Here is a 26,739-nt window from a genome sequence, read left to right as displayed (position 1 = left end):
TTAATACTGCATTTTGCAGATGTCTCAGAGCATTTGAAGTACTGTACAGGATAACAAAAATATGTAATTACTTCACACAAGAACGAATTGGTGTAAAAAGGCTACTGCTCTTTTTATAGAATGCATGCATTTTCCTTTTCAAATATAGATCCTGAAATTCACCAACAAATGAAGCAAGTTACAGATGCATCTCAAGAAACCTGTGTTGCGTTGGGTAACTGTCTTCTTCTGTTCACCAAGCAGGACAGGGTTTGTATGCTTTACCCCTTTTGTTGGTACGTTTTTGTGTTTAAGATGTATATGAATACATGCTCTCAAACACGCGGCGTATAATCTGGGCACTGTTCATACAGTTTTGGTTTAAGTGTCTGTTTGCCGCACTTCTATTGCGTATTTGAGTAAGATGCTTGTTCTGGATGTCATATTCACAACTGCAACAGTATCTGCCTTATACTGCAGGTTGTCAGCTTTCAGATAAGAGATAAATCCTGTAAAGGGTATTATGTGATAGATTAAAAAATAGCTATTTTCTGTAGGTATAAAGTTAAAGAACCTATTGCAAAATTGTAGGACGGTTGAGGTAGAAGGGAAATGGAGGAAGTAAGCCAAATTCTAGTTGTAAAATTATATATGTATAGATTTTTTTTTTTTGCAGTAGATCCAAGAAGGTTGAAGTATAATTAAAGCTAGAAATAAGTGTTTGAGTGCAGTCATGTATTTTGGTTTGCGGTGGACCTAGGCCAGACCAAAGGCGGCTCTTCTGCCTACTGTGCTCTCTGCAGAGCAATTGGATATACGGGATATACTAGCGTCTGTCTCTGATGGAAACACGGTGCGATTTAGGGATACTACAGAGACTGTGCCAGCTGGGAACAGACCTCCATAATGTAACTGGACTACTTACAAGACAAATCTCCCTTCTCCTCTACTGGCTTATTGATCAGCTCTGCACCAGGAGCCGGATTGCCCAAAGAGAGTGATCTGCCTCTGACTTTGTGACGGTCATAGGCCTAGTTAGACCAGTCCAGTATACACCACTGTTTGAATGATGGTTAGAAGCGCATAATAGTCCATGAATACATGTTGAACACATGTATTTCTTAATTTGCACTAAACATCTTGTCGGTTCTTCTGTTTGAGCCTTTTACCAGTTGTTGAGGTCTATAGCGAAGCATGCCTGTGTGTATTTATTGGAAAACTCGGAGATATGAATCGCTCCTCGTTTTTTAAATGTGTTACTGATTCTTGAGTAAAAAATAATTGTGTTAGTAGAGTAGTTGGATTTGGGAAGCTTTGGGTAAATATTCCAAGCTGGGCCAGGGTTTTTTTCCTCCTATAAATTAAGTTGTTTAGATTCATTGTATTGTGTGGACAAAGGGGACTTTCATATTTGTTTTGTTACAATGGGCTTTTGTGAGGTTGTAATTTTGACATTTTCCACTTTTGTAGACTTCTTGCAAACCACAGTTTGACAGGACCTCCAAATGTATAATTTAACAGATAATACCGATCAGCTTTGAATTAAATAAAAAGACAAAAAACATGCAGAACCCTTAGTCAGAGAAAAATGTTGGTTTACATATAAATGTATGTCCATGATCCTCACTGGAAGCCTAATAAAAATGATCTTTTAACCACATTAAAACTTTTTCGAGGTGCTTCAGCTCATTAGCGATATACTGACAAATGAACCACAAACTGGTTTCTTTAAGGGTAAATAATTCATAGTCAAAATCTTTATCATGATTATTAACTGCTTGAGCATTACAGTTCATATAGGAGTAAAAGTAAATGGAGTCACTCTATTAAAACTATAAAATGATGTATGAGAAGAGGGTAATCGGTAAGTTGTGTGGAGTTAAGTTCCATTAACTACACTGATTCAGCCCTCCATTCAGGAGAAAGTCACCGAGGCTGGTACTCCAAACTCATGGTTAATGTGATGAGAAATTATTTTTAATCTCCAATTCACGCCTACAATATATACCCCAAATTTGAGTGTGTATCGTATTTACATATAGTATATATCACAATGTAGAGGGTGTTTAGTTTTCTTTTCTTAACCATATCTGGCATATGAGGGGTTATTTATTGTGCCTAGATCTCCATAAGGATCTTTCAGACTTTAAATTGCAAGCTCTTAGGGCAGACTGTGTGCCTAAAGGAAAATGTAGAGCTAAACTCAATGCTAGAATTAAAGTTACCACAAGTAATTTGAATCGCAATCCTTGCATTGGTTGCAATTAAAGAAAAGGAGATAAATAAGTGATGCATTAGTTCAGATTCAATATTTTTATATAGTGTTTATTTTTTTTTGTTTTTTTTAATCTCCTTTTCTGATAAAATGCGTGCAAAGATTTTCATCTAGTTATTGGCAAGATATTTTACTTCCACCAATCTCATTTTAATAATCGTTCATTGCAAGTTCACAATCTGATAATTAAGATACAACAGTGAGTTTAGCATGTGCATTGTGTGAAGGCATATTACAGATTCCGGGATCCAAACGAATAACCATTAAACCGTGCCTTGGCAATAAATACAACAGCCAATTACACGGAGGACAGATGTAGCCAATGGAGGCAGTTCTATGCAGCCAATAGAAAATGTGCTTACATGGGAAGATTTGTTGGCAGAGAAGTGTGCTGTGCTACCTGCCTATGCTGCGGCTTCTGTTCTGTGGAAGGGATTTTGCTGAGACGAGGAATAGAGGACGTTAGAGAGACACCGGGCATTGTATGTGCAGCAGATACACGGCATCTGGATATCGCGTGTGCAGCAGATACACGGCATCTGGATATTGCGTGTGCAGCAGCCAGCAGGAGGAAGAAAAAATAACTAGATCATCACGTTCCAGTGATCAGGTACCTCTCTGCCTCCTTGCATCGCACGGCTGGCTCTCTGCGTTGCTGCTGTGCATAGGTGTTTAGCAATGACTATTTCTATGCCTTAGCATTTTCTTACTTGGCTTCATTAGCCGGTTAGTTACAAAGATTACGTATATAATTATCATGCGTTAACTGGGATAGTTACATTTAGTTGGACCTTTGGACTAAAAGTATTTTTTTCCACAGCGTTCAAATTAAGTAGCAGTTTAATGTGTCCAATTACACTGCATATAGTGTATTAATGTGCCTGGGGTATGCACTTTTCTTCTTTTTGCCCCGGGGGTATAGGACTCTCAGGTAATGGCCTGTTATCAGTAATGAAGATTTGGTCTTTTTATGTACTGTCGATCAGGATACCGGTTCGGTTTTCAGTTTTCCTCAGCAGGTTTAACGGTTTCCATAATCAGCGATACTGGAAATCTCTTGAGATTAGCTGGGTTGAGGACACAGAGGGAATGTCAGCCCATGTGTTAGAAGTGCACTTCTGACCTTGCACCACTAAGCGCTGGCCTGGAGAATACAGTGATAAAATCTAATGCCTCTTTTGTACGCGTTCTGCTGGGATAACAGCGATCTATAAACACGCACTGGAAATGTAACCCCTCGTTGTGTTATATTTGGGGATTTACAGAATATCCACTTTCACGGGCCCACAATTAAATTGGGATTAACAGAAATGCATTTTTCTATGTACTCTAAATATGAGTTAAACATTTACAGTTCTCCAGCATTACTGCGGAACTAAATTTAATGCCTAGGTCACAAGAGATCATACAGCCTGCTTATGATTACAGCGTAAGGATTGCCATTGTAACCTTTCTAATATAGTCCACCCACAGTAACGTGTACAGCGCGTGACTTTAACATGCATGTGCCGGGGGCAGTATATGTAGTATAATGTTTAACTAGACACTGTTAGTAGGTGTTGTACACCTAAGCATTATTTTATGGATGGCAACCTGGTATCGTTAGTCTTCATTGATGCGAAATTGAAATCCAATGCAAGGAATAGCAGCACTTCAGCAATACTAGAGCGTGTTGTCACAGGAAACACATCCATACTTCATAGTAGGGTTTTATTGACAAATGGCAATTTAAGATTAACACAACTCAGAGACGGCTGTAAAGTTCGACATGAGGAGCACCCATACTTAATCTACTTGAGAATACTTGATTTGGTGTCCACCAATGAAGTAATCAAGGCTGCAGAATAATCCCAAAGACTATATTGTAAGGTCCACCAGCAGGGCCCACTTTACGTAATGTATCAGTTTGTCTTTAGTCTGTCGGTTCTGGTTGTATGTAATGTAAGAAGTGTTGCATACATTGTTGGTTCTATCTAAGTAAGAGTAATAATGACACGCTCACTTTAAATATGGGGCAGTAATTTCCTAAAGTAGTGTTTGTTCTTCCTGTAGACTACGGTAAACTGTAACAAGATACATTGAAATATTTTTCTAGTTTCTGAATATAGAATTTTAACCAGTTTTTACTGTTTTTATACACTTCAGTGTAACTGTTTCACATGTAACTCTTTTTTGGTTTGAAAATATTCAAGCAGTCCTTCCATCACTACATGTTTTTTTTCTTTTTCCTAAGATATCTTCTTGCGCCTTCGAAGGTGTGATCTCACCCAAGTTTAGTTCTTTTCAGGCAGTAGAGAAATAATCCTTGTAACTCGGGATGCCTTTTCTAAAACCCATAAAGACACGTGACTTCATGAGTTCAGCAAATGGGCCCTTTTTGTTTTTATTTAGCCAAGTGCGCATGGACACGTGCTCTTTAAACTAGGCTACTGAGTATTTGATTTAACCTTTTTCCGCCTCTTGTGGGTCTTCCCTCCTTCTCCTCCACGGTTGGTTTATTCCTGCCGCAGATTGGCTACTTTAAGCTACCAATCAGTGGCAGGAAGACACTCCCGTTGAAGTTGATAAGAAGGCTTTCCACCCATGCGCACAAAGATCAGAAGGGTTCTTGAGCTGACTTTAAAGGCCATGCAGCTATTATGAATTAAAGTGCATACGATAGCTGGAGTATACGTTTAATAGCCAATATCTTGGTGTCATTGTATATAATAGCAAGAATGGTCCATGCTCCATTGTCTAAACACAAAAAAAACATCTCTCACACAGGCAAAGCAAAACTGCTGCTGTATCAGCCCCATGGGTCATTGTAAATCCATAACGAGCAGCAAGCTATACTTCTGAACAAAGCTCATTGTATCTTTGCCACATGAGCATTTTTCAGTCCATTTTTCCAATGCGAATTAAATTAAGTTTCAACAACCTGAAGAGTAAAAAAAAATTGCATTAAATTGCATTATGTTCATGTGGCTGTTGGCTTGTACGGGTGTCGTGCTTTGATGAATATATAATTCTAATAACTTTGAAATACCATTGTTGTGTGTAAAGTATCGAATGCTGTTAGCGATCATGTTCAAATGCCCCTCAATTCATATTCACTCAGAGACTGTTGTATTTGCAGAAGCGTTAGGATGCTGAAATATGTTGCCATAACAGCAGAATTATATTTTTTTTATTAAGGAAAGACTTTATATGTCCAGTCATCAAGATATGTGCGATACATGATATAAATGTTCCTGCCAGGAAACGGTGGTTTCTCTGAAAACCATGACTGGCTCCTAGATATTGTACAAGAAGATGACACTTTATGGCTTCTCGGTTCATGTGAAAGCATTCAATTTTTTTTTTTTATTATTATTATTATAAGGTAGCAAACCTGTGTGCTGAGCTTTCAAGTCTGGCCCCGGGGTCATGTCCAGTAATAAACCGCACTCAGTACAAACTCACATTCCTGTCACTCACTGGCCTGTTAACACATTTAACCCTTCATGGGATGGCCCATGTTTACCTGACTTTCTGAATATAAAGTAACAACAAATTACTCCTGGTTAGCAAGTAATGCGTATTGTTAAAGGTGATAAAGAAGTGTGAATGCGGTTGTTAGGATTGACTAAAATAATCTTGCTCCTCTGTTTAAGGGTGGAATTAAAGATATAAACAGAACCGTGAGGCATTTGCTCATGTATGTCTCTACCCAAGCACACCATCTCCCTCTGGTTGTATATAGCGAAGTTTACAAAAATAAAGTAATGGTTCAAAAAGCCCAGATTTTGTGTCTCATGTGCATTGCCAACTGGGTAGTCCGACTAATGCCTTTATCACTTGGGTGGCCCTAAGCTTAAGGGTGGCTTTGTATGAACAAGAATATGAATGTCAGATATTTGGGAAGATTCTTTCCAAATTAAGAGTGTAATGCCTATTCGTCTGTATATTGTTATATAAATTATATATACTTTTCTGTTTTTTTCTGTATGTGTAAATATTGATCTTCATTAAATTGTGTCTCTGGGCCAATTTCTTTTCAGTTTCCTATATGTTTGTATATTGATATTGCTTGCTTTTTTGTGTGTGCATAGTGAATTAGCATCGTCATGTGCCTTTTCCTTGCAGGTACTGAGCAAGAATGTTCTTTATCCGTTTTTAGGCAAGAAATGTTAGACTAGAACACGAGCAAGAGAAAAACAAGATCTTATCAGAGGCTTTACAGACTTTGGCTACTGAGCACCACGAGTTGGAACAGTCTTTGGTTAAAGGAAGCCCTCCTCACCACAGTATTCTCAGCGAAGATGAGTTCTATGATGCTGTCTCAGGTACCGGCCAATGTCTGATTGCTGGTTGAACTGTTTCTTTTACAAATAGGTCCGTCACTGGAGTTTGCGAAAGAGTGAATGTGGCTTGGAAATGAGAAGGGAAGGGTGATGTGGTAGAAACTGTATATTTAAAGGGGGGTTTATTACCGTTTTGTTGTTCAGGGACTAAGAGTGCATTGTTAAACCTCTAATTCTGCAAGGCAGTCAACATTTCAGTTGACATTTTCTTACTGAAACACAAAAGAAAAATAACTAAAAAATAAAATGTGCATATATGCACATAATGGTATTATTTTTTTGTTTGTTTTTTAAATATGGTCTTAATGTGAAGTGGGTAGACTTTTCTTTTGAGAGGCAATTGAGATATTGAAGCCTTTGTAGAAACTTGACATTGCACTTTTTGCAAACACCGGGTAGCATTTGACCTCTGTTTTATTAAAATTGTATATTGTTTTTAATTTGAATGCTAATGGCCCATTTAACTACAATGGACCGCTGGAACTTATCTAGAAAACCTTTCATATTTATGCAATCCTTTTGCAACTTTAGTCTGAAAGCAAAAGTTACTCCAGTGTATTGACCTTCAACAAATTCTTACCAAGGGCAAATTCTGTGATTTGGTTTGCATGGCATTCAGTTAACACGTGTTAAACAACCCGACTATGCACTATGCCTTAGTTCCTTCAATTCCTTCCTTATTTCCTTCAATATAACTAGGTCTGTGAAATTTGACGGGTACAATCCTTTTAGATCAATCTTAAAACACTTTTTTTATGGGTAGAAATAGATTCCTCTAATACCACGAAATGTATACGAGGTGTTCATAAGCCCATGTGTGCCAATCTTTGATTATAATATTGACATTAAAAAATATATATATATATATATATTTTTTTTCTCCATACCGCAATAATATGAACATCACAGGATTGTTTAACCTTCAGAGATTCATGTAGCTTGATTTTTTTTTTTTTTTTTTTTTTTTTTGTAAATAAAAATGTGTATTTGTTTGTTTGCTGGAATACTCAAGATTTAGAAGACAAGGTTGTGTAAGACAGATATGTCAAATGCATACGCACAGGACCATGTAAAATTCATTGCTTTGATGGTGGCATGTTCTCAAGAGCCTTTTAAAGTGTGCCGTACCAATGTCAGCATGAAATGGTGTTTTTTGTGTGTTAGAATCCAGTTTATCTTGTCATGTGGTGTGAAAGCAGTATAACAAATATAATTATTCCATGTCTTGACCTTTCCTCCCACATCTCTGCTCCTTCTCCTAAGGCTGCTAGAATGGAGTATTATATATCAGTGACTTAGAGATATTAACAAGAACCGTCAGCATAGGGTACTTTTTCTTTGTTTTATGACAAAATGCATGAATATTTTATTTTTTTGTTAATGCTATATTTTGTAGGTTCTCTGGGATGTGGCTGTAACTACTCTCCTTTACCCAAGTTTCAATTTCACATCCATACTTATAATTCATCAAAAATGACTGTGCGCTTGCCCTCTTTGACAGTTTGGGTTCCTTTAAAGTAGCAAATTCCTCTTTTGAATATATTTCATGCCTGGAGGACATGTGCAGATATGAACTAGCCTTCTGCCGCATCAAGTATTTCATGAATTACTTTGTGTGTATGGTGAAAAACACAGCTTCACAACTTTTAGTTCTCCATCCTCTCCCCTGGTCGTGTTTTGTATGCTTGAAGAAAAGCTCTTCTATTGAAATTAAAAGGAACGCTTTCTATACACGCATGTGGGCAGCTTTATCGAGCCCCCAGAACGCCTCTATGAGCCAACTCTACCATTGTAGGTGCGGAGTGAGTGACCCTGCGAACGTATCCGTTAACCCTGATACCCTGAAATTGGTATTACAAATTTTTGTAATGTTTAAATATGATCAGACGATGGATACTTTTAGGCTTCTTCAATACTCTCCTAAGATCCTGATCGCTAGCACAAGTCTGTCTTGTGATGACATATGAGTAAATGTGCAGACATCTCAGAAAAGTGCTGGTTTAGATAAGTGTTGCAACACTGCATGTATGCCACAACCTTTACTTTTGTAATAAGTTTCTATTTAAATAAGAAACTAAGCTTGTTATTTAGCTGCTATCAAATTTGCATCAGTCGGAATCCTCAAAGAACAGAATCATCAAAACAAACCAACAAAAGAGCCTAATTTATCTAGGAAATTAAAGGGACGGTATAGTGTCCCCTTCAGCCGACCAATGAAGTAAGTGCTTTAATATGCATTCTTTAACCTGGTTTCTGCACCACTTTTTGCTTCATAGAGTAGCCAATCAGTGGAAGAAAAGGACTTTTTCATAAAAGTCTTAGAAGAAGAAGAAACCTGTTCCTTTAACACTGTAAAAACCTGGATGTTAAATCTGATCTCCTGTTTTTAGCATTGCGTTTGCCATTGTCTACATCCTGAACAAATCAACCATCTTAAAGTTCAGCTTCATTCTAGCCAAGAGAAGAAGGTTGGGAGCTGATTATTACTACATGCTGTACGCAGATCAAAGCCAAAGCTGATTACAAGAACATAGACCAAAAAATGACTAGAATGGGACAACAATGCAAAAGTGATTTTGTTGAATGATAGAACATTATTTTTTTAATAGAATTTCTTTTAATGGAAGCTTGTGCAGTCAATAAGAACTTTTTTTTTTTTTTTTAATAGTATTTTGGAATACAAGTATAATGTGGGGATTTTTCAGGGCAATATGACATAGCTTCATGTTGTAGCAGTGTTTTCTGTAGGAACTCTACACAGGAGCAGGTCGCTGAGTCAGCCTTACGTCCTGCAATTTGCATTAAGATTAGGTAGAGCACCTAATCTAGAGCAACCATTGGGTTTGAGTGGATTTGTAGTCTCTAAAAATGTGATTCGGACTGCAAGCACTTTATGCTGTTTTATTGCGGTTTCCCCCAGAATCCACATCCACTGTGTAAGTTCTACTGTCATCCTTCATATTGTACATTCAGCTTTGCTTCACTAGACAAACTTACCTCTTGCTTTCAGGGTGCCATGAAAACATTCACATGTTTCCATGTGCTCAAAATGGCCTTTTTTAACTAAAAAATCTTCTAGGTTTTTCCTTCTGAGTGGTTTTAACCCAAAAAAAGAGGTTACCATGTGGTAACCATGCAACAGAATTTCTTATTTAAAGGCTTCCTTTTCAGTGCAAAAAAAGAAACTGTGGCCTTGGTCCCTGCAAGTATTGTCGCCTATATCCCACCTTGATTCCCCCAGGCCCCTTTTTGACCTGGCTATCAATATGGTTTAAAAATCTCCACAATTTGGTTAACAAATGGCACAACGAATACAAAATGTGAATACTTTATCAATACACAGTGTAATAATACACCATATATGTTAAAGAATTTATATTTTTGTTTTAAAATGTTGCTATGTAACCTAAAAATGGGTCATGGTAAGTTGTTTATGTGTAACTTGTAAAGAGCCCGTGCAACACTCATCTGTTAGTGAATGGATCCTGTCAAGAGAACAAAGTAGCCTACTCAAATTTCAGCGTTCCATGCATGTGAGAAGCCTTCAGTTGTTGCTACGAGGACTGGGGCTTGGAGTGTTTCGCTAACACCAGCATTCATCTTTGTAGATTCGGAGTCTGAGAAGTCTTTGAGCGGATTCGAGACGGTTACAAACTCTTCTCCAGAAGACAGTTTGGATTTAAGCTACGTTAAGGAAGGCAGCATGTCTGGCGAGAAGAAGACTGGAGAAGGGGAGTCTACTTCCAATGGCATCAAAAAACACAGGTGAGCCTTTGATACTCGTTCTCTTTTTTTGTTTAACCCTTTGTGCAGCGCAGGTACAACACCTGGTTTATGGAGTGTAGCTTTTTTGTGTGTGAAATACACTGTTGTCTAAAGTGCACATAAATTTATTTAACCCTTGGGGTAGCTTACTCCTCTAGTACTGAAATTAGTTTTGTCAATTGTTAGTACAGTTTTAACTTATTGGTTAATATCCAGCTTGCTTGGTTTTGTTCATACATATTTCATTTCTAGCTGGAACAGAGTGATTAAGTAATGCCTGAAAACACCCAATGCTCAGTTGAGGGTTTTTTTGTTTTTTTTTTTACTGGGTGGAAAAAATACTGAGCAGGGGTTACCACCAAGTAACGATTCAGTCATTCTACATTTACAAGCCTGAATACTTGGCCAGCTTTTAATTGTTAAAAGGCCAGCCAGAATCCGGAAAACTGTATCTGAATGTCGGCAACAGAATATCAAGGAAAAAGCAAATCTTGAGGTGAGAATGGCACCCGTTAAAACGCTTAAAGTATGTGAAATGCGGCTGTTGTATAAAACACCATTCGTGTCAGGATTAGTGTGGTGTTAATAAATGCCATGTGGGGTTTGTCGTAGGTTGTACTTCGCTCCTTCACTGTAGCATATCATGCCAGTCTGGCAGATAAAGAGTTAAAAAATGAAAAACAAAGGGGTATTGTGTACAGTGTGGGGTAAAGAGGACCTCTAGCTGCCTGTCTTAAAATAATGTATACTGTGAAAGGACATAGAATGCACTTAAACTACTAATTGGCAGAATGATTCCCCGTCTACATTCAGTGATATCAATCAGCATGTTAATAAGTCTTAAGACAAAGTCTGCAGGCTCTTGTGTTACACAAACGCAAGTTACGCATTTTAATTTTCAAAGCATTTCCTTAGCAAAATATATTAATGTTATGCATCAGCCATTAGTACAGATCACATGTCAATGTGTTCCAAATGCAATTATAAATGAAACCATGTAAAGAAGGAGATGCCCTGTACTTCTTCTATAGTAGAACAACCCGTTTGAGTCACTTAATCCAAGTTCTCTTTTGTTGTCCTTTTTGTCTAAATGTGAACTATTCATTGACCTCAATTAAATAAATGGTGTTTTATCGCATATATGGACAAACTAAGGCATTTTTCATAATGGTTTCTTCTTCCTATGGCTTAATCAAATTCGTCAAATCCCAGCATGGTTTAAAAACCCAAGAGTGCAACTTGAGCTCAAAACTGACCAGTTTAAAAATATATATATCCACGTTACATATATTAGTTAACTATATCACCATAGCATAAAACCGTGCACTGGTACGTTGCTGCATTCCCATTCTCAATAAATCGATGGTTTGGCTTAATAGCAAAAACCGCATCAATTTGTATAATCTTTTCTGACTGGTCCAGTCTGTAGTTATGTGGATTGCAGTCTGTCCGTCTTGCTAAAATATCCTTATATTGCAATGATCCAGATGAAAGCTAATGCCTTCATGGCAAGCTAGTTTTGACCAAGGAAGGTAAAAAGAACGGCGATTGAAATAGATATGCGAACAGAGGAATTCCTTTCCTAGCAAAATCTGATGAATTGTTCTCAATGGGAATATTTTGGCATTCATTTCTAAGGATTAGTGCAATCAACCTATTTCACCTTCACCTTTTTGTAATAATTTCAAGCATAGACGTGACTTTTCTCTACTCTGGAATTTTCACAGATAATCGATGGGCCAATTCTTTCCATGTTATGATGCCATTCGCTGCACCATCATGGTGTTCTTCTGTAACTTGGTTTGAGAACTCTCTAAATGAGGTATCTCTTGGTTTGCTCATTCTTTTTGTGTAATTAAGCATGAATAAATAATGTATCTCCTATTCCTTTTTAAGTTTCCAGTCACCTGATCCCTTACACTGCTTGTGTTGATGGAATTAATGGTTCTATCGCCAAGTCGGAGATGAGGTTCTATGTTTTAAAGAAAGCAGCTCCGTGTATGCTGATTGTGGGCAGTTCATGATGTAGGAGCCTTTTTGGTACCAGGTTTTAAATGTTGTTCCGGAGTATGTTTGCTTTTACACCATGACCTGAAAAGTGATAGCAGGAGTATGAAATGCACACCACTGTTCTCCAATGTCTGAAGGTCTTAGGAGCAGTAGTGTGTGTGTTTGCAGACCGGCTGTACACAAAGGCGGCCATTGGTGGACATTTTTGAGGCCCCCTTCTTTTATTTGGTGATATAGTCATCTGTGCTTGAACCATAAACCCTTGTTCCCTTGTACTGAATAATAATGCTGCTGTGCTCAACAGAATAATAACAGTGACCACATATGTCTGAAAGCAGAACTAGCCGGCACTCATGGTTTACTAGATTTAAGGTATTTTTGGGGCTACGGCTGCCATAATCTGCAGCCGGTCACTTCAAGTTGTCAGCTTTGAGTGGTAATGGTTGTTTATCCCATAGCTAGCTCATGCTAGTTTACACGCTACACGTGAAGTGCGGGTTTGATGGCTATTGTGTCTTCTATGATATCTCAAACTGGCCCAAGGGGTCTGTTTTCATCAGTTGCAGATTGCGCAAAAAAAAAATCCCCATTGCAACTTCCGACAGATATGATGTCTTCAAATAGTACGGCTCATGTTCTATAACCTAGGTGTGGTTATTGACATAGAAGCAACACACAAACTTTTGAAAAGCCCTTTAATTTCATTGGTAACAACATGACAATTCCCTGAAAAATTACCAATTAAGAAATGTTTTACATGACCTAATATATTTTAGGTTGGGCCTTCCATTTGTTCTCCATTCCTGCTCAGTAAATTACCGTATTTGCTCGATTATAAGACGAGGTTTTTTTCAGAGCAAATGCTCTGAAAAATACCCCTCGTCTTCTAATCGGGGTCGTCTTCTAATCAGACCTCAAATAGAGGTCTGATTAGGAGACTAAGATCCAGATCCCCCGCACCGCTGCAGGGGACCTGGATCCTCCTGTCTCACCCGACCCCCCCCCCCATCATACACACACTTACCGGTGCTTCCTGCTGTGTTGCCGGGGCAGCGGGTTGACGTCTACGCGATCCGCGTAGACAATGTCCGCTGCAGCCGGAAGGAGGTGTGGCTAGCAGCGGGGGTTGTCTGCGTCAGTCGCATAGACCTTCCCCGACTGTCAGAGATCAGAGTTCCCCGCACCGGTGCGGGGAACTCTGATCTCTGACAGCCGGGGAAAGTATTCGCGACGGACGCATACAAACCCCCGCTGCTAGCCACACCTCCTTCCGGCTGCAGCAGAAGGCGACGTCAACCCGCTGCCCCGGCTGGAAGCACCGGTAAGAGAGGTGTGTGTGTGTGTGTTAAATGGGGGTATAGGGGGGGGGTGTGTGTGTTAAATGGGGGCATAGGGCATTTCTGGAGTGGCGTTAAGGGGGCATTTAATAGAGCACTCTGCCTCCTGAAATGCCTTATACCTCCCTATATGCCACTCTGCCCCATAATATGCCTTTTAACCCCCTAAATGGCAGAGTGGCATATAGGGGTATAAGGCATTTCTGGAGGCAGAGTGCTCTATACAATGCCTTTTAACTCCCTTAATGCCACTCTGCCTCCTGAAATGCCTTATACCTCCCTATATGCCACTCTGCCCCATAATATGCATTTTAACCCCCTAAATGCCAGAATGGGATATAGGGGTATAAGGCATTTCTGGAGGCAGAGTGGCACATAGGGGGTCAAAAGGCATACCATGGGGCACAGTGGCATATAGAGGGTTAAAAGGCATATCATGGGCCACAGTGCCATATTGGAGTGGCAAGCCTGGGGGCAGATGTGCGTAACTGGGGGACAGGTTGGAAAATACAAGAAATAAAAACAAAAAAAAATCTTTTTCTCAATCATAGCTTTTATTTAAAAAAATAGTTTACATGAATTAACATTTACTGGTAAAACTTTTTTCCTTTGGGGTCGTCTTATATTCAGGCTTTTTCTTTTTTTCCTAAGTTAATATTCAGATTTTGGGGGGTTGTCTTATAATCAGGGTCGTCTTATAATCGAGCAAATACGGTAGTTTATAAACATTTAGCCCATCTTTTTTAGATATTTGTAGTATTATAAATTATCACTGGAGATAACCTTTAAATTTCAGAGGGGACCCTTAAGAAGCTACAGTGACGAGGTTAAAAAGTGTGCCGGTCATCTGCCATCGCACTAGATCCCATGAATGACAAACGAGGAGGAGCGAGGTTAATGTAATAGTCCCTGCATTTTCCACTCTGCTCGCGTTACATACAGTTACTGTGCAATAGGATTGGCTTACATCTGCAGTGACCTTTATTACTGATTAGAGAGGAGGGCCAGTGAACTTAAGCATTAAGTATCTGGAAGCTTATGATTAGAGACTTTTGCGTTGGCAATTAGATGAGGATTTAGTTGACTAGCAAAATGGGGAAACTCATTAATGTTATTCCCGTGATACTAAAACTTGGTATTTTATTGTAGAAATCAGTTTGCTGATAGCGTGAAACATCTTTGTTTTTTCTTCATTTGGATAGTAAATATTGCTGCACGTGTGTTGTGAGGAATGGGTTCCCTCGAAGTTACCCAGCTTTGAGTCTGGTAAGAAAGTGCTTAAAAGCTCAGCTCTGCAGGTAGGCTGTAAACTTGATCCAAGTCCTCATTTACCTATTCATCATAGTTTGAGTGGGGTTTTTTTTAAGCACATTTATGTCCATTTAGGAATAAAGGTATTGAGTTGTACTGTGTTAAGCATAGAAGAGAACACCTTTGGTAAACATGATGCCTTTTATTGGCAAACTGACGTATAAAGAAATCCAAACTTTAAAGACTTTTTAGGTATCTTCTTCAGGTAAGTGTGTGTGTGTGCGTATAAATGTAACATCAGTTATTATGCGGCTGTGGTAGGCGCATAGAAATATACAATTTAGTGTCGGGTAAGAACCGCTTGGCCGATCTAGCCAGTCTGTTTTTCCTGATGTAAAGGTTCGGTCCTTAGTCCTTGATCTTGATCCATGCCTGTTTAGATACGCTCACTGTATTGGCCTCTACCATTTCTTCATGGAGACCATTCTATTTATCTAGATGCTTTGGGGAAATCTATGTATGTGTTTAAGATGTTTATCGTTTATGCAGTGTGCTGGGATTGTGTATTAAATGGTTTATTAGCCTGGGAGGCCAAAATTATATCTGATATATTAAATCAGACAGCAGGCTGTTGTGAAAACTCCCAGCATACCCAGCTAAACTTTGAGAGTTGTATTGGTTAGGATGGTGTTACCCATCCCTCTTTTAGATAATCTATATAATAATGGCACGTTTGCTTAGGTTGATCCTCTTGGTCATTATGTACTAGTAAACTCTGCCTGCTTGACTGGAAGCTTTAGTGATTTGCAAGCCAATACTGTAAGTAATTGGAGTGTTTAACTCGGACCAAGGATTCTATGTACATGTTTGAGGGGGCCACTCCGTATAAATGAAAAAAAGAAAAACCTTGATATATTGGAGAAACAGTCCATTTTATTTATCTGTACTTCATGCAAAAGCATTCAAAGTGCTGTAGTTACTCTTTTCATGGGGGGGACTATTATAACTTTCTCTTACATGGTGCTAATAAGAATATGTATGTAGCTGACTTTACGTTACTTATCGGTATAAATTAGCAACACTTCAGGGTTCCCCGACCATCGAAAGCTAGCAGATCCCACGTGTCTCCTGTGCATTCAGGTTCACCGCCGCGCGCAGAGCCTTATACGGCTTACAGAGGATCTTTAACTGCAGCCCTTTTAAGACCATGGCTCATAACATACCAGAATCCCCACGATCCCCCAATCTCTGCAAGGGGATTACGTTGAGTTCTTAAATAATGTGTGAGCGTTTCTCAGACTATGGGAATCGTTGCAAGAAACATGATTGATTTCTTCTCTGACACTTCAGCATGATGTGCAAATGACAAGCAGTCCTGAGACTGACCTAAACATCTGGTGATTCTTAGTATTTGTGATTCTTGTGAATCTGAGGCATTAATTTAGAAAAGAATACACGTCATGAGATATAAAATGTTTAGTGAGGGGCATGGGCATCGTAAGAATGTTTCAATTGGGGGACTGCTATAATGGACTAAGATACCCCACTCACACCAGCTAGTGGGCATCACTAGAATTACGTGTAGTGCTGGCAGTGCTAGTGTTTTACTGTGATCATAAAATATATCCTTCTACAGAGCAGGAGTGTCACCTATCATGGAAACAAACGGCTGCATAACACCTTTACAAGTCTAATACACTGGAATGTACTGGAATGTATTAGCTGACATTATGCATAATTCAATAATTCTAAAGACAATGTATATTTTTAGACGGCTAGTTGAGGGTTTAATATTTTTTTTCCTTTCATTTTTCCAGAACAAGCTTGCCTTCGCCAATGTTTTCCAGAAATGATTTTAGTATTTGGAGTATTTTAAGAAAATGCATTGGAATGGTAAGCCTACCCCTTGCAATCTGCATTCAAATGAACCAAAATCAAATCTGACTGATTCTAATCAAATCTGACGTTTCCCATACGTATTAACGGTTTGCATTTTTATTTTATGGATCCTGCAGCCACTGAATCACTAGATTCCAAGTCATGCTATTCATTTGATAGAATAGCCTAGTTCCTTCTAGTTAAGGAGAAGGGTGAAAACGGCACATATTCTAAACATAATTTAGACCATAACAATGGCAATGGAAAGCCTAAAACAGAATTCTATATCATGGCCCATGCAGCTGTATTCTACATGTCTGGGTCCGATATAAATTTACCAAAGATTTGAAACCGATAAACAAATGAAGATTAATACTATTATTACTGAAAAATTCAGTACAGCGAGTAACATTAAGGGCCACAGGGTTAGCCATTTCTAATGTGCCTCAAGTCCAGGCAAAACCTTGGCCTGGTGGGTCAGATGAGAAGCAAGAGTTATATACTTTGACTTCTGTTTTTCTCTCTATCGGTGTATTGTGGGGACTCAGTTTGCTGGACTGTGAATTCTGAGTTTCCATGATGTGAACAAACCAACAACATGCAATAAAGCATTGCTATGCCACCATGGGTCCTACCTGAAGACCTGAGAATGAAGACAAGCGGTGATGAAAGGGCTGAGTGTGTGTGAGTGTGTGTGGTGGGAGGGTGATCTTTAGTTACATGATAATCCCTATATGTCCTTAATTGTGTATCTATTACACAAAACATAATTGTGTCTGTTTTTAAAAACAGGAATTGTCAAAGATCACGATGCCAGTTATTTTTAATGAGCCACTAAGCTTTCTACAGCGACTCTCTGAATATATGGAGCATACGTACCTCATCCACAAAGCAAACCTGTGTCAGGATACAGTTGAGAGAATGCAGGTATGAAGGGTCCATAGAGAACCACGCGCGTGATGGCGCACTGTAGCAGAATATTGATTTATATGAGATATGGGTATCCTCTGCCCCGACCTATAGAACTCCGAAGAGCGTGGCTGAGAGTTAGCAATAGAAATAAGTAGTATGGGGGATATCTTAACTTTTTATGTGAAGATTTATAAACTTTTTTTTTTCACTTTTATACAGCCATTCAATGCAATATTCCTACAAAAATTGTTTTTATTAGATAATTGTGTGTTAGTTACTGGTAGCGTTGTGTGCTCGAATAACTATTGGTAAGATGCTGTGTTATTTTTATGGTGAAGTACTTGTAGGAATAGGATTTTAATAACCAAGTACAGAGAACGCCGCCAATATCGAGGTTTCGAGAGGTACTGCTTCTAAATTGTTTCGGTCTCCTACTGTACTGAAACTTTAATTATCTGTAGAGTAGAAAAATGACTCTCTTTCTATGGAAGAATCCTTCCAAATATGTCTTATCCATTTTGTATGACGTGTTTGTCTGTTGCAGTGTGTAGCCGCTTTTGCCGTCTCAGCTGTTGCTTCACAGTGGGAGCGTACAGGAAAGCCATTCAATCCTCTGCTCGGTGAAACGTATGAATTAGTTCGGTAGGAACGTCATTTTGGAGTGCATGTGATACTGTGCTTCGTGTTAAATATTTTAATTCAGCCAATGTTGTTTTCAGAAGGATGTTTATATTGTTTTTTGTATCTTTTATAGTGAGGACCTTGGGTTTAGACTCATTTCAGAACAAGTTAGCCATCACCCACCAATTAGTGCATTCCATGCAGAAGGGACTACTAAGGACTTTGTGTTTCATGGGTCTATTTACCCCAAACTGAAGTTCTGGGGGAAGAGTGTGGAAGCTGAGCCCAAAGGAATAATAACTTTGGAACTTCCCAAGTGAGTAACCTTTTTAATTTTCAGTATACATTTTGAGAATAACTCTGAAATATCCCACAATGTAAACGTTGAACTCGCCTGCTCTTTGTGATGGAATTTTTAACAATCCCCAGTTCCACAAACGATGCTTGATTTTAAAAAAAATCAAATGAACATTTTTGAGGCATTTCATACCAAACTTTCATTTTCTAATTTAATTATTACAAACTTTTTAAAAAATGTGTACAGCCAGCAAAGTGAGCCCTTTCTTACGGGCCTAGGCAGCAATAGTGCAGTATTGCCAAATTCTTGTAAATGGCTGTCCCAACTCACCAAGCCATCAATAACAATTAGAAAACACAGTAATATCTCCAAAATTAGATGGGAAAATAAAACGGTAGCTAACCTCTGTTAGTGTTCTTTGCATGGCTGCTTGTAGCACCCATATATTATGTTAGAAAATGCCATGGGCTGCGTGCATGTTCTTGTACTGAACTGTATTATTTTAAAGGGGGTTAAAGTATACATGTGTAAAGATTAATATTGACACATTTATAATTTAAATATTTATTCTTGTCCTTTGAAGTACAATGAACAACACCACCACGCTTCAGTAATTGTGTGAAGTATGTGTTCAGGATATTGGGTAAACGTTAGGCTTCCAACCTGTGTCCACTGTTTAGATCGCCTAACGTTTATTAATGTAGGTATTTAAAATTAACACAAGGTACACCGGGTAAATCGTCCACTCAAAATACCGGCTGGACAACCCGTTTGATAGAACTTACTCTTTGCAGTATTATCCTGCACTGATCTAGGGTATGCCTAAAATGGCGAAATAAAGTTCACTATCAGGTTATTAATGCTTGATAAATACTTTGGATGTTATCTATGTATACATATTGGGTTCTTGTTCATTGGTTCTGCAGACTTATCTGTCACATTAATATTTAAAAAAAACATTTAGGTTAACATTATTCACTATTCTTACATTTAATTATTATTATTATTACATTATTATGCTACCTCTGAATACTGATGCATTTAAATATATTTTAATTTAAAAAATTTTTTATTTTACAGGCACAATGAATCATATACATGGACAAACCCAACTTGCTGTGTACATAATATCATAGTGGGTAAACTGTGGATCGAGCAGTATGGTAATATGGAAATAACAAATCACAAGTAGGTAACAATTCACAAAAAACACGCGTTTTAATACTGTTAACACCATAATGCAAGGGCATCACAAGGCATTTGAAGGCAGGGTAAAAAGTATTTATTGCTCTGTTTCATATAGAGATGTATTGCAAGAGACCAATTACAAAGTTTTTAGTCGGGTTTGAATACATAGATATTGTGAGTTTAAGGTTCAGAAATCCGGCTCATTGATTCCCATTGTCTTGGCTTCTGGATCACCATTTCAACAGGAACGTATACACGTGGTACGACTATAGAGCCGTGTGCCGCTTACAACCGATGGGATCGATCAAAACATACCTGATGTTTATTTATTGTTTATTTATTTACAGGACAGGTGAAAAGTGCATTTTAAATTTTAAACCTTGTGGCCTGTTTGGAAAAGAATTGCACAAAGTGGAAGGGTACATTCAAGATAAAAGGTAATGGATCAAATGGTTTCCATTTTTTTCCGGCATTTGGTTTTTTAAGTTTATGCTGGGAGGGGGTACGGTTTTCTCAAAATAAAGAGTTAACTTTAATTACATGCAAAAGTCAATTTATCAGGATGTTGGGTTTAGTCTGGAACTATATGATAATAAACACTTACAAGGCGGTGTATGCAGTCTCCCCCTTTCGGTTATAAGTGTTGCTGTTTTTAAACTCTAAGTTGACATATACAGTGCTTCTTACCATTCCAAGCTTTTGCTCTTAGTAGAGTTTTTAGTATACTTTAGCCCACTGTAGTATACTTTTACTTTAAGGCATATTTCTTGACGCCATTGTTCATGATGTACAAAGTTCCACTTTAGATATAGTTTAGTATATTATCGTATAGGGCAGTGGTTTTTGCTTGTCTAGTGCCATATAGAAGACAACTTGTAATCTTTCTGATGGGCGAAGTATAAATGTGAGGATTGTTAAAAAGAGGCTACGCTGGTTTACTTGTTTAAGGTGGTAGAACTCTTGGTAATGTACAGGCTGCACCCTATAGCTTTTATTTTGCACATTCGGAGCACATATTCTGAGGTAAGTAAGGCTTCACAAAAAGCTGGTGGCAGTGGAAAGCTGTGTATTCTATTTTTTGTCTTCAAGCCAATTTCAATATGTAAGAAATCTGTGCTTTACTGCAAACCCTGTACATGTTCACGTAGCTTCAGAGAAGTCCGAACGCCTTGCCTGTAAATAGTATATGAGAGAATTTAGGACGTCTCAAATCTGGTATAATTGTGGTGTTGTCCCTGAAGATGTTTCCCAGCAAAATGTGACAGAGACACAAGTAATGTAAGAGGTTTCTGCCATTCTGCATGATTTGGATTAATCGGTGACATTAATCCAATGCTAATACAATAACATCTACAAAGTTAGTGTTTAGTGGTTTCCCGACTGAGAGATCTGTGATATCTGTATGGGGGATGTGGACTGACCTTTAGAGATTATCATATGGCTGGTTGTTTTATTTTTGTATAGCAAAAAGAAACTGTGTTGTCTGTACGGGAAGTGGACAGAGTGTCTCTTTTCTATTGATCCATCTACATTTGAAGCATCTAGAAGGAATGACAAAAAGAACGGTGATGATAAGAAGAATTCTAAGCAGGTAACCGTGTCTGGTGGGCCTGCTAACGTCCTTTTTGTCTTACGTGTATCGTTGTTTGTTTTCTTCCATGTATGGGGGTACCAAATAGCTCCACTCACTCCCAGCACCGTTCTGCCCCTGTCTGCATCTGTATGGCCATGCCCAACTGTACCATCTACCCTGTGATCACATTCCTGAAATAGTAATGTTTACCAAGATGATTGCATGATTGGCTGTTTACAAACCAGGCTCACAAGTTATATTTTGAAATACTTCAATTTACCAAATATCCCCAAACCACATGAAGCACCCGATAATGAAAATTGTACCGGCAAAGAGAAAACTTCCCTAGTGTGAAAGCAGACGGCAAGCCCTGCCTAGTGTAGCTAGTGCTGTAAGGGATTGTAGGATACCTAATTGACATTAAAGGATCAATTAATATGCATTATTTTTCATCAGTGACATTAACAATACCTTTTGAGTATGTTGAAATGCATTCTTCAAAATGTAAAGAAAATAAAGTAGTTAAGGAGAAGCTGCAGCTCCTCGCCACCTCCATGGTGTGAGGATTCTCACCAATTATTGGCTGTTTCAAGCAAGAAAGCACTCCCATTGAAATCAATCGGGGGTGGTTGCCATACATGTGCATGGTGGGGGTCGCCAAGCCGGCACTGAGCGGTTTGGTAAGTACCGTATTTGCTCGATTATAAGACGACCCCCCAAATCTGAATATTAATTTAGGGGGAAAAAAGCCTGAATATAAGACGACCCTATAAAGTTTTACCAGTAAATGTTAATTCATCTAAACTATTTTTTTTTTAATAAAAGCTATGATTGAGAAAATATTTTGGTTTTATTTCCTTCTATTTTCCAACCTGCCCCCCAGTTATGCACATCTGCCCCAGAAATGCCCTATACCGCCTATATGCCACTGTGCCCCATGATATGCCTTTTAACCCTATATGCCACTGTGTCCCATGATATGCCTTTTGACCCCCTATGTGCCACTCTGCCTCCAGAAATGCCTTATACCCCTAAATGCCCCTCTGGCATTTAGAGGGTTAAAAGGCATATTATGGGGAAGAGTGGCATATAGGGAGGTTTAAGGTATTCAGGAGGCAGAGTGGCGTATAGAGGGTTAAAAAGGCATTTCTGGAGGCAGAGTGGCATTAAGGGGGTTAAAGGGCATTTCACAGAGCACTCTGCCTCCAGAAATGCCTTATGCCCCCCCCCCATTTAATACTCCCCCCCCCCAAAAAAAAAAACCTTACTGGTGCTTCTGACTTCCCTGTCATGTAGCCGGGCCAGAGTGTAGATCCCACGCACTTACGCTGCAGCAGGAAGGAGGCGTGGCTAGCCGCGGGGGTTGTCTGCGTCTATCGCGCAGACCTTCCCCGACTGTCAAAGATCAGAGTTCTCCGCACCGGTGCGGGGAACTCCGATCTCTGACATCTACACGCTGCCCCAGCTACACACCGGGGACTCAGAAGTACCGGTAAGTGTGTGGGGGGAGGGGGGGGACAGGAGGATCCAGGTCCCCTGCTGCTCCGGGGGATCTGGATCTTAGTTGTCTCACAGTCAGACCTATTTGAGGTCTGATTATAAGATGACCCCGTTTATAAGAGGAGGGGTATTTTTCAGAGCATTTGCTCTGAAAAAAACCTTGTCTTATAATCGAGCAAATACGGTATATCTCATTCCAGGACATGTGTTTCATGAGAAATAACTCAAGAACAGACCAAAAGGATACACGTATATAATGTATGTGTATTCATTTTAACATATTAAGGGTGGCTGAAGAACACCATCAGGATGTTAAGGTTATCTCTGTGTACATGTGGCATTATTAACACCGTCAAATAGATTACCTGTTAATAGATGGATATGTATTCACAAATGGTATGCATATTTCTCATGTAATTAAGACAAACAGATTTGATTTATTTGTGTTACTGTGTTTTTCAGACCGGGGGAACTGAAGAGCCGGATGAAATGCCGCTACCAGACTCTGAAACTGTCAGTGTTATACCGGGGAGCACTTTGCTATGGAAGATAGCCCCACGCCCCTCGAATTCCGCACAGGTCAGTATAATTGTCTGCAACGTTCTACTGTATTTAAAGGCTGAACATTTTTGGCTGTTTAAAAAAAAAAAAAAAGGGATTACTCTAGATCAGGACTAAGTGTATGTAAATTGTGCTGTTATTTGTGTTTGTCTTTAAATGCGACTGCTATTCATACTTTGGAGTTTTGGATTTCACCAAGTTCCCAAAAAGTTGCCGTAAACCTTAGTTGTCGGGAATGTGCTGGTTTTTGTAAATAAGTCCCAGAGCTCGCAGTATTTTTCCTTGAGGATCAGAAGAACCAGCTAGATGCTCGTTCTCCTCCAACTGCACCATTGTGCACTTCAACTGATTTGAAATATTTGTTGTCGGTCCGACTTGGCAAGTATCCAATACAAAGTTACAGTAGGTAAGGCAGGAAAGCAGCACGCTCAGATTTGCAGGGAAAAAGTGCTGCTTGGGCTCCCCACAGTTTGAAGGAGGAAAGCAGAAAATGGTGTCCATGTACTAAATACTGATTTTCTGTGTCCAAAAGTCATAACTCACTGAAGTAATACAAGCTTTATTTTTTTCCCCAGATGTATAACTTCACTAGCTTTGCCCTGTCTTTGAATGAGCTGGATAAGGGTATGGAAAGTATAATTCCAAAAACAGACTGTCGGCTACGTCCAGACATAAGAGCTATGGAGAACGGTGACATTGGTAATTTGTGTTATGTATTCTATATTGTTGTGATGCATGCCTCTGGGGTGTGAAGTTTTCTACATAAGCAGAACAAAAGCCGACTTTTTCGATGTAAGCGGACGTGAAGCTAACTAGTGGTTTAACTTGCCATTAATGGTTATATTACAGATACAGCGAGTGAAGAAAAGAAGCGTTTGGAAGAGAAGCAAAGAGCTGCACGCAAGAATCGCTCCAAGTCAGATGAGGACTGGAAAACGAGGTCTGGATCAGCAGCACAATAACTTCTAAAATGCTGCAACCCTCTGCTGTCATAGTGCTATAAGGGCCCTCATCAGATCGTATTGACACTAGAGCTGAAACAACGAATCGATAAAATCGATAATAATCGATAACGGAAATCATCGATAACGATTTCCGTTATCGATTAATCGAGTGATCAATTCGTTGTTGGAGCACTCGGCTCCTTTTACTTACCTCCGCGAGCGTTCCCCGCTTCTGCTACACGCTCTGCAGTCTCCGCCTTCTTCTAGCTACGTGACGGATGTGACGTGTTCCGGTTCGCTCTGTGCGAGTGGCTCCACTCGCACAGAGCGGTTCGCTCTGTGCGAGTGGCTCCACTCGCACAGAGCGGTTCGCTCTGTGCGAGTGGCTCCACTCGCACAGAGCGGTTCGCTCTGTGCGAGTGGCTCCACTCGCACAGAGCGGTTCGCTCTGTGCGAGTGGCTCCACTCGCACAGAGCGGTTCGCTCTGTGCGAGTGGCTCCACTCGCACAGAGCGGTTCGCTCTGTGCGAGTGGCTCCATTCGCACAGAGCGGTTCGCTCTGTGCGAGTGGCTCCATTCGCACAGAGCGGTTCGCTCTGTGCGAGTGGCTCCATTCGCACAGAGCGGTTCGCTCTGTGCGAGTTGCTCCATTCGCACAGAGCGGTTCGCTCTGTGCGAGTGGCTCCATTCGCACAGAGCGGTTCGCTCTGTGCGAGTGGCTCCATTCGCACAGAGCGGTTCGCTCTGTGCGAGTGGCTCCATTCGCACAGAGCGGTTCGCTCTGTGCGAGTGGCTCCATTCGCACAGAGCGGTTCGCTCTGTGCGAGTGGCTCCATTCGCACAGAGCGATTCGCGGGGGTGGGGGTCCACGGCGGGGTGGGAGTGGGGTTTCAGGGGATGCAGGGCAGGGTGTGAGTGTGGGTGCAGGGCAGAGTGGGGGTGGGGGTGCAGGGCAGAGTGGGGGTGGGGGTGCAGGGCAGAGTGGGGGTGGGGGGTGCAGGGCAGGAGACTGGGTGCAGGGCAGAGTGGGGGTGGGGATGCAGGGTGTGAGTGTGGGTGCAGAGCAGAGTGGGAGACTGGGTGCAGGGCAGAGTGGGGGTGGGGATGCAGGGCAGGGTGTGAGTGTGGGTGCAGGGCAGAGTGGGTGCAGGGCAGAGTGGGTGCAGGGCAGAGTGTGAGTGTGGGGGCAGGGCAGAATGTGGGGGCAGGGCTGGGTGCAGGGCAGAGTTGGAGACTGGGTGCAGGGGCACAGTGCAAAGTGCTGGGTGCAAAGTGCCAGTGCTGGGTGCAAAGTGCCAGGGCTGGGTGCAAAGTGCTGGGTGCAAAGTGCCAGGGCTGGGGCAAAGTGCTGGGCGCAAAGTGCTGAGTGCTGGGTACAAAGTGCTGGGTGCAAAGTGCAAAGTGCTGGTGCAAAGTGCTGGGTGCAAAGTGCTGGATGCAAAGTGCCAGGGCTGGGGCAAAGTGCTGGGTGCTGAGTGCTGGGTACAAAGTGCTGGGTGCAAAGTGCCAGGGCTGGGTGCAAAGTGCTGGTGCAAAGTGCTGAATGCTGGGTGCAAAGTGCTGGATGCAAAGTGCCAGGGCTGGGGCAAAGTGCTGGGGGCAAAGTGCTGGGTGCAAAGTGCCAGGGCTGGGTGCAAAGTGCTGGGTGCAAAGTGCTGGGTGCAAAGTGCAAAGTGCTGGGGCAAAGTTTCTTGAACAGTAATAGTCCACCTCTTTTCAGAATGTTTGGGGTTATTTTGTTTCATAAATATTGTGTTTGGGTTCTTGTACTTTGAAAATATTGTTTTTTATTACATCATAACAAAATAAGAATGTTAATGTAAATTTTAAGTTGTTTTTTAACATCCAGTTCATTAAATTCTTTTAAATAAACGAAAAATTTGCATATTGTTTTTTTTTATCCGATTAATCGATTAATCGAAAAAATAATCGGCCGATTAATCGATTATTAAAATAATCGTTAGTTGCAGCCCTAATTGACACCTTATAGTAGATTGAGATGTAAAGCCTCAGAAGCGGTCAACAACCCCTACCTTAGCTATTAATCATTTACACATAAGGAAGAGACGTCTGAGGTCTTGAATTCGCTGTAATGCTACTCCCCAATCTATGAACATAGGTTCCCTAAAATGTTTGGTAGACCTCTTGGGCCAATGTGACAGTAGCCTGTAGTGTAATAAACTGTTCAGCAGACAACCTCAATTGAACAGGAGCTATTCTTTGCACTGTATTCTACTTCAAGTTTGGAAATTATTGCACTCATCCCCAAGCCTGTTAAATAAGAGGCCCAAGGTTAAAGTTTTTGGCATTGTCATTTATCAC

General features: G+C 40.2%; 1 protein-coding gene across 3 annotated transcripts in view; it reads left to right on the top strand.

Annotated features, from left to right (window-relative positions):
- OSBPL1A (oxysterol binding protein like 1A) overlaps positions 1 to 26,739 on the top strand; it is a 36,851-nt gene that overhangs the window by 9,734 nt on the left and 378 nt on the right. For 2 of the 3 annotated variants that reach the window (XM_053467305.1, XM_053467306.1), the window contains 13 exons: positions 149 to 249; positions 6,396 to 6,561; positions 10,188 to 10,344; positions 16,760 to 16,835; positions 17,613 to 17,747; positions 18,277 to 18,374; positions 18,487 to 18,669; positions 19,732 to 19,839; positions 20,187 to 20,276; positions 21,304 to 21,430; positions 23,375 to 23,491; positions 24,049 to 24,172; positions 24,323 to 24,413. In XM_053467305.1, coding sequence (XP_053323280.1) covers positions 149 to 249; positions 6,396 to 6,561; positions 10,188 to 10,344; positions 16,760 to 16,835; positions 17,613 to 17,747; positions 18,277 to 18,374; positions 18,487 to 18,669; positions 19,732 to 19,839; positions 20,187 to 20,276; positions 21,304 to 21,430; positions 23,375 to 23,491; positions 24,049 to 24,172; positions 24,323 to 24,413 — 1,573 coding nt within the window. Of the gene's footprint in view, positions 1 to 148; positions 250 to 2,503; positions 2,865 to 6,395; positions 6,562 to 10,187; positions 10,345 to 16,759; positions 16,836 to 17,612; positions 17,748 to 18,276; positions 18,375 to 18,486; positions 18,670 to 19,731; positions 19,840 to 20,186; positions 20,277 to 21,303; positions 21,431 to 23,374; positions 23,492 to 24,048; positions 24,173 to 24,322; positions 24,414 to 26,739 lie in introns of those variants that run through there. The other variant, XM_053467307.1, reaches the window with a different exon arrangement.

The sequence above is a fragment of the Spea bombifrons genome, chromosome 5 (assembly GCF_027358695.1).
Source record: "Spea bombifrons isolate aSpeBom1 chromosome 5, aSpeBom1.2.pri, whole genome shotgun sequence".
In the NCBI taxonomy this organism is placed as follows: domain Eukaryota; kingdom Metazoa; phylum Chordata; class Amphibia; order Anura; family Pelobatidae; genus Spea; species Spea bombifrons.
This window is presented reverse-complemented; position numbering and strand designations above follow the sequence as displayed.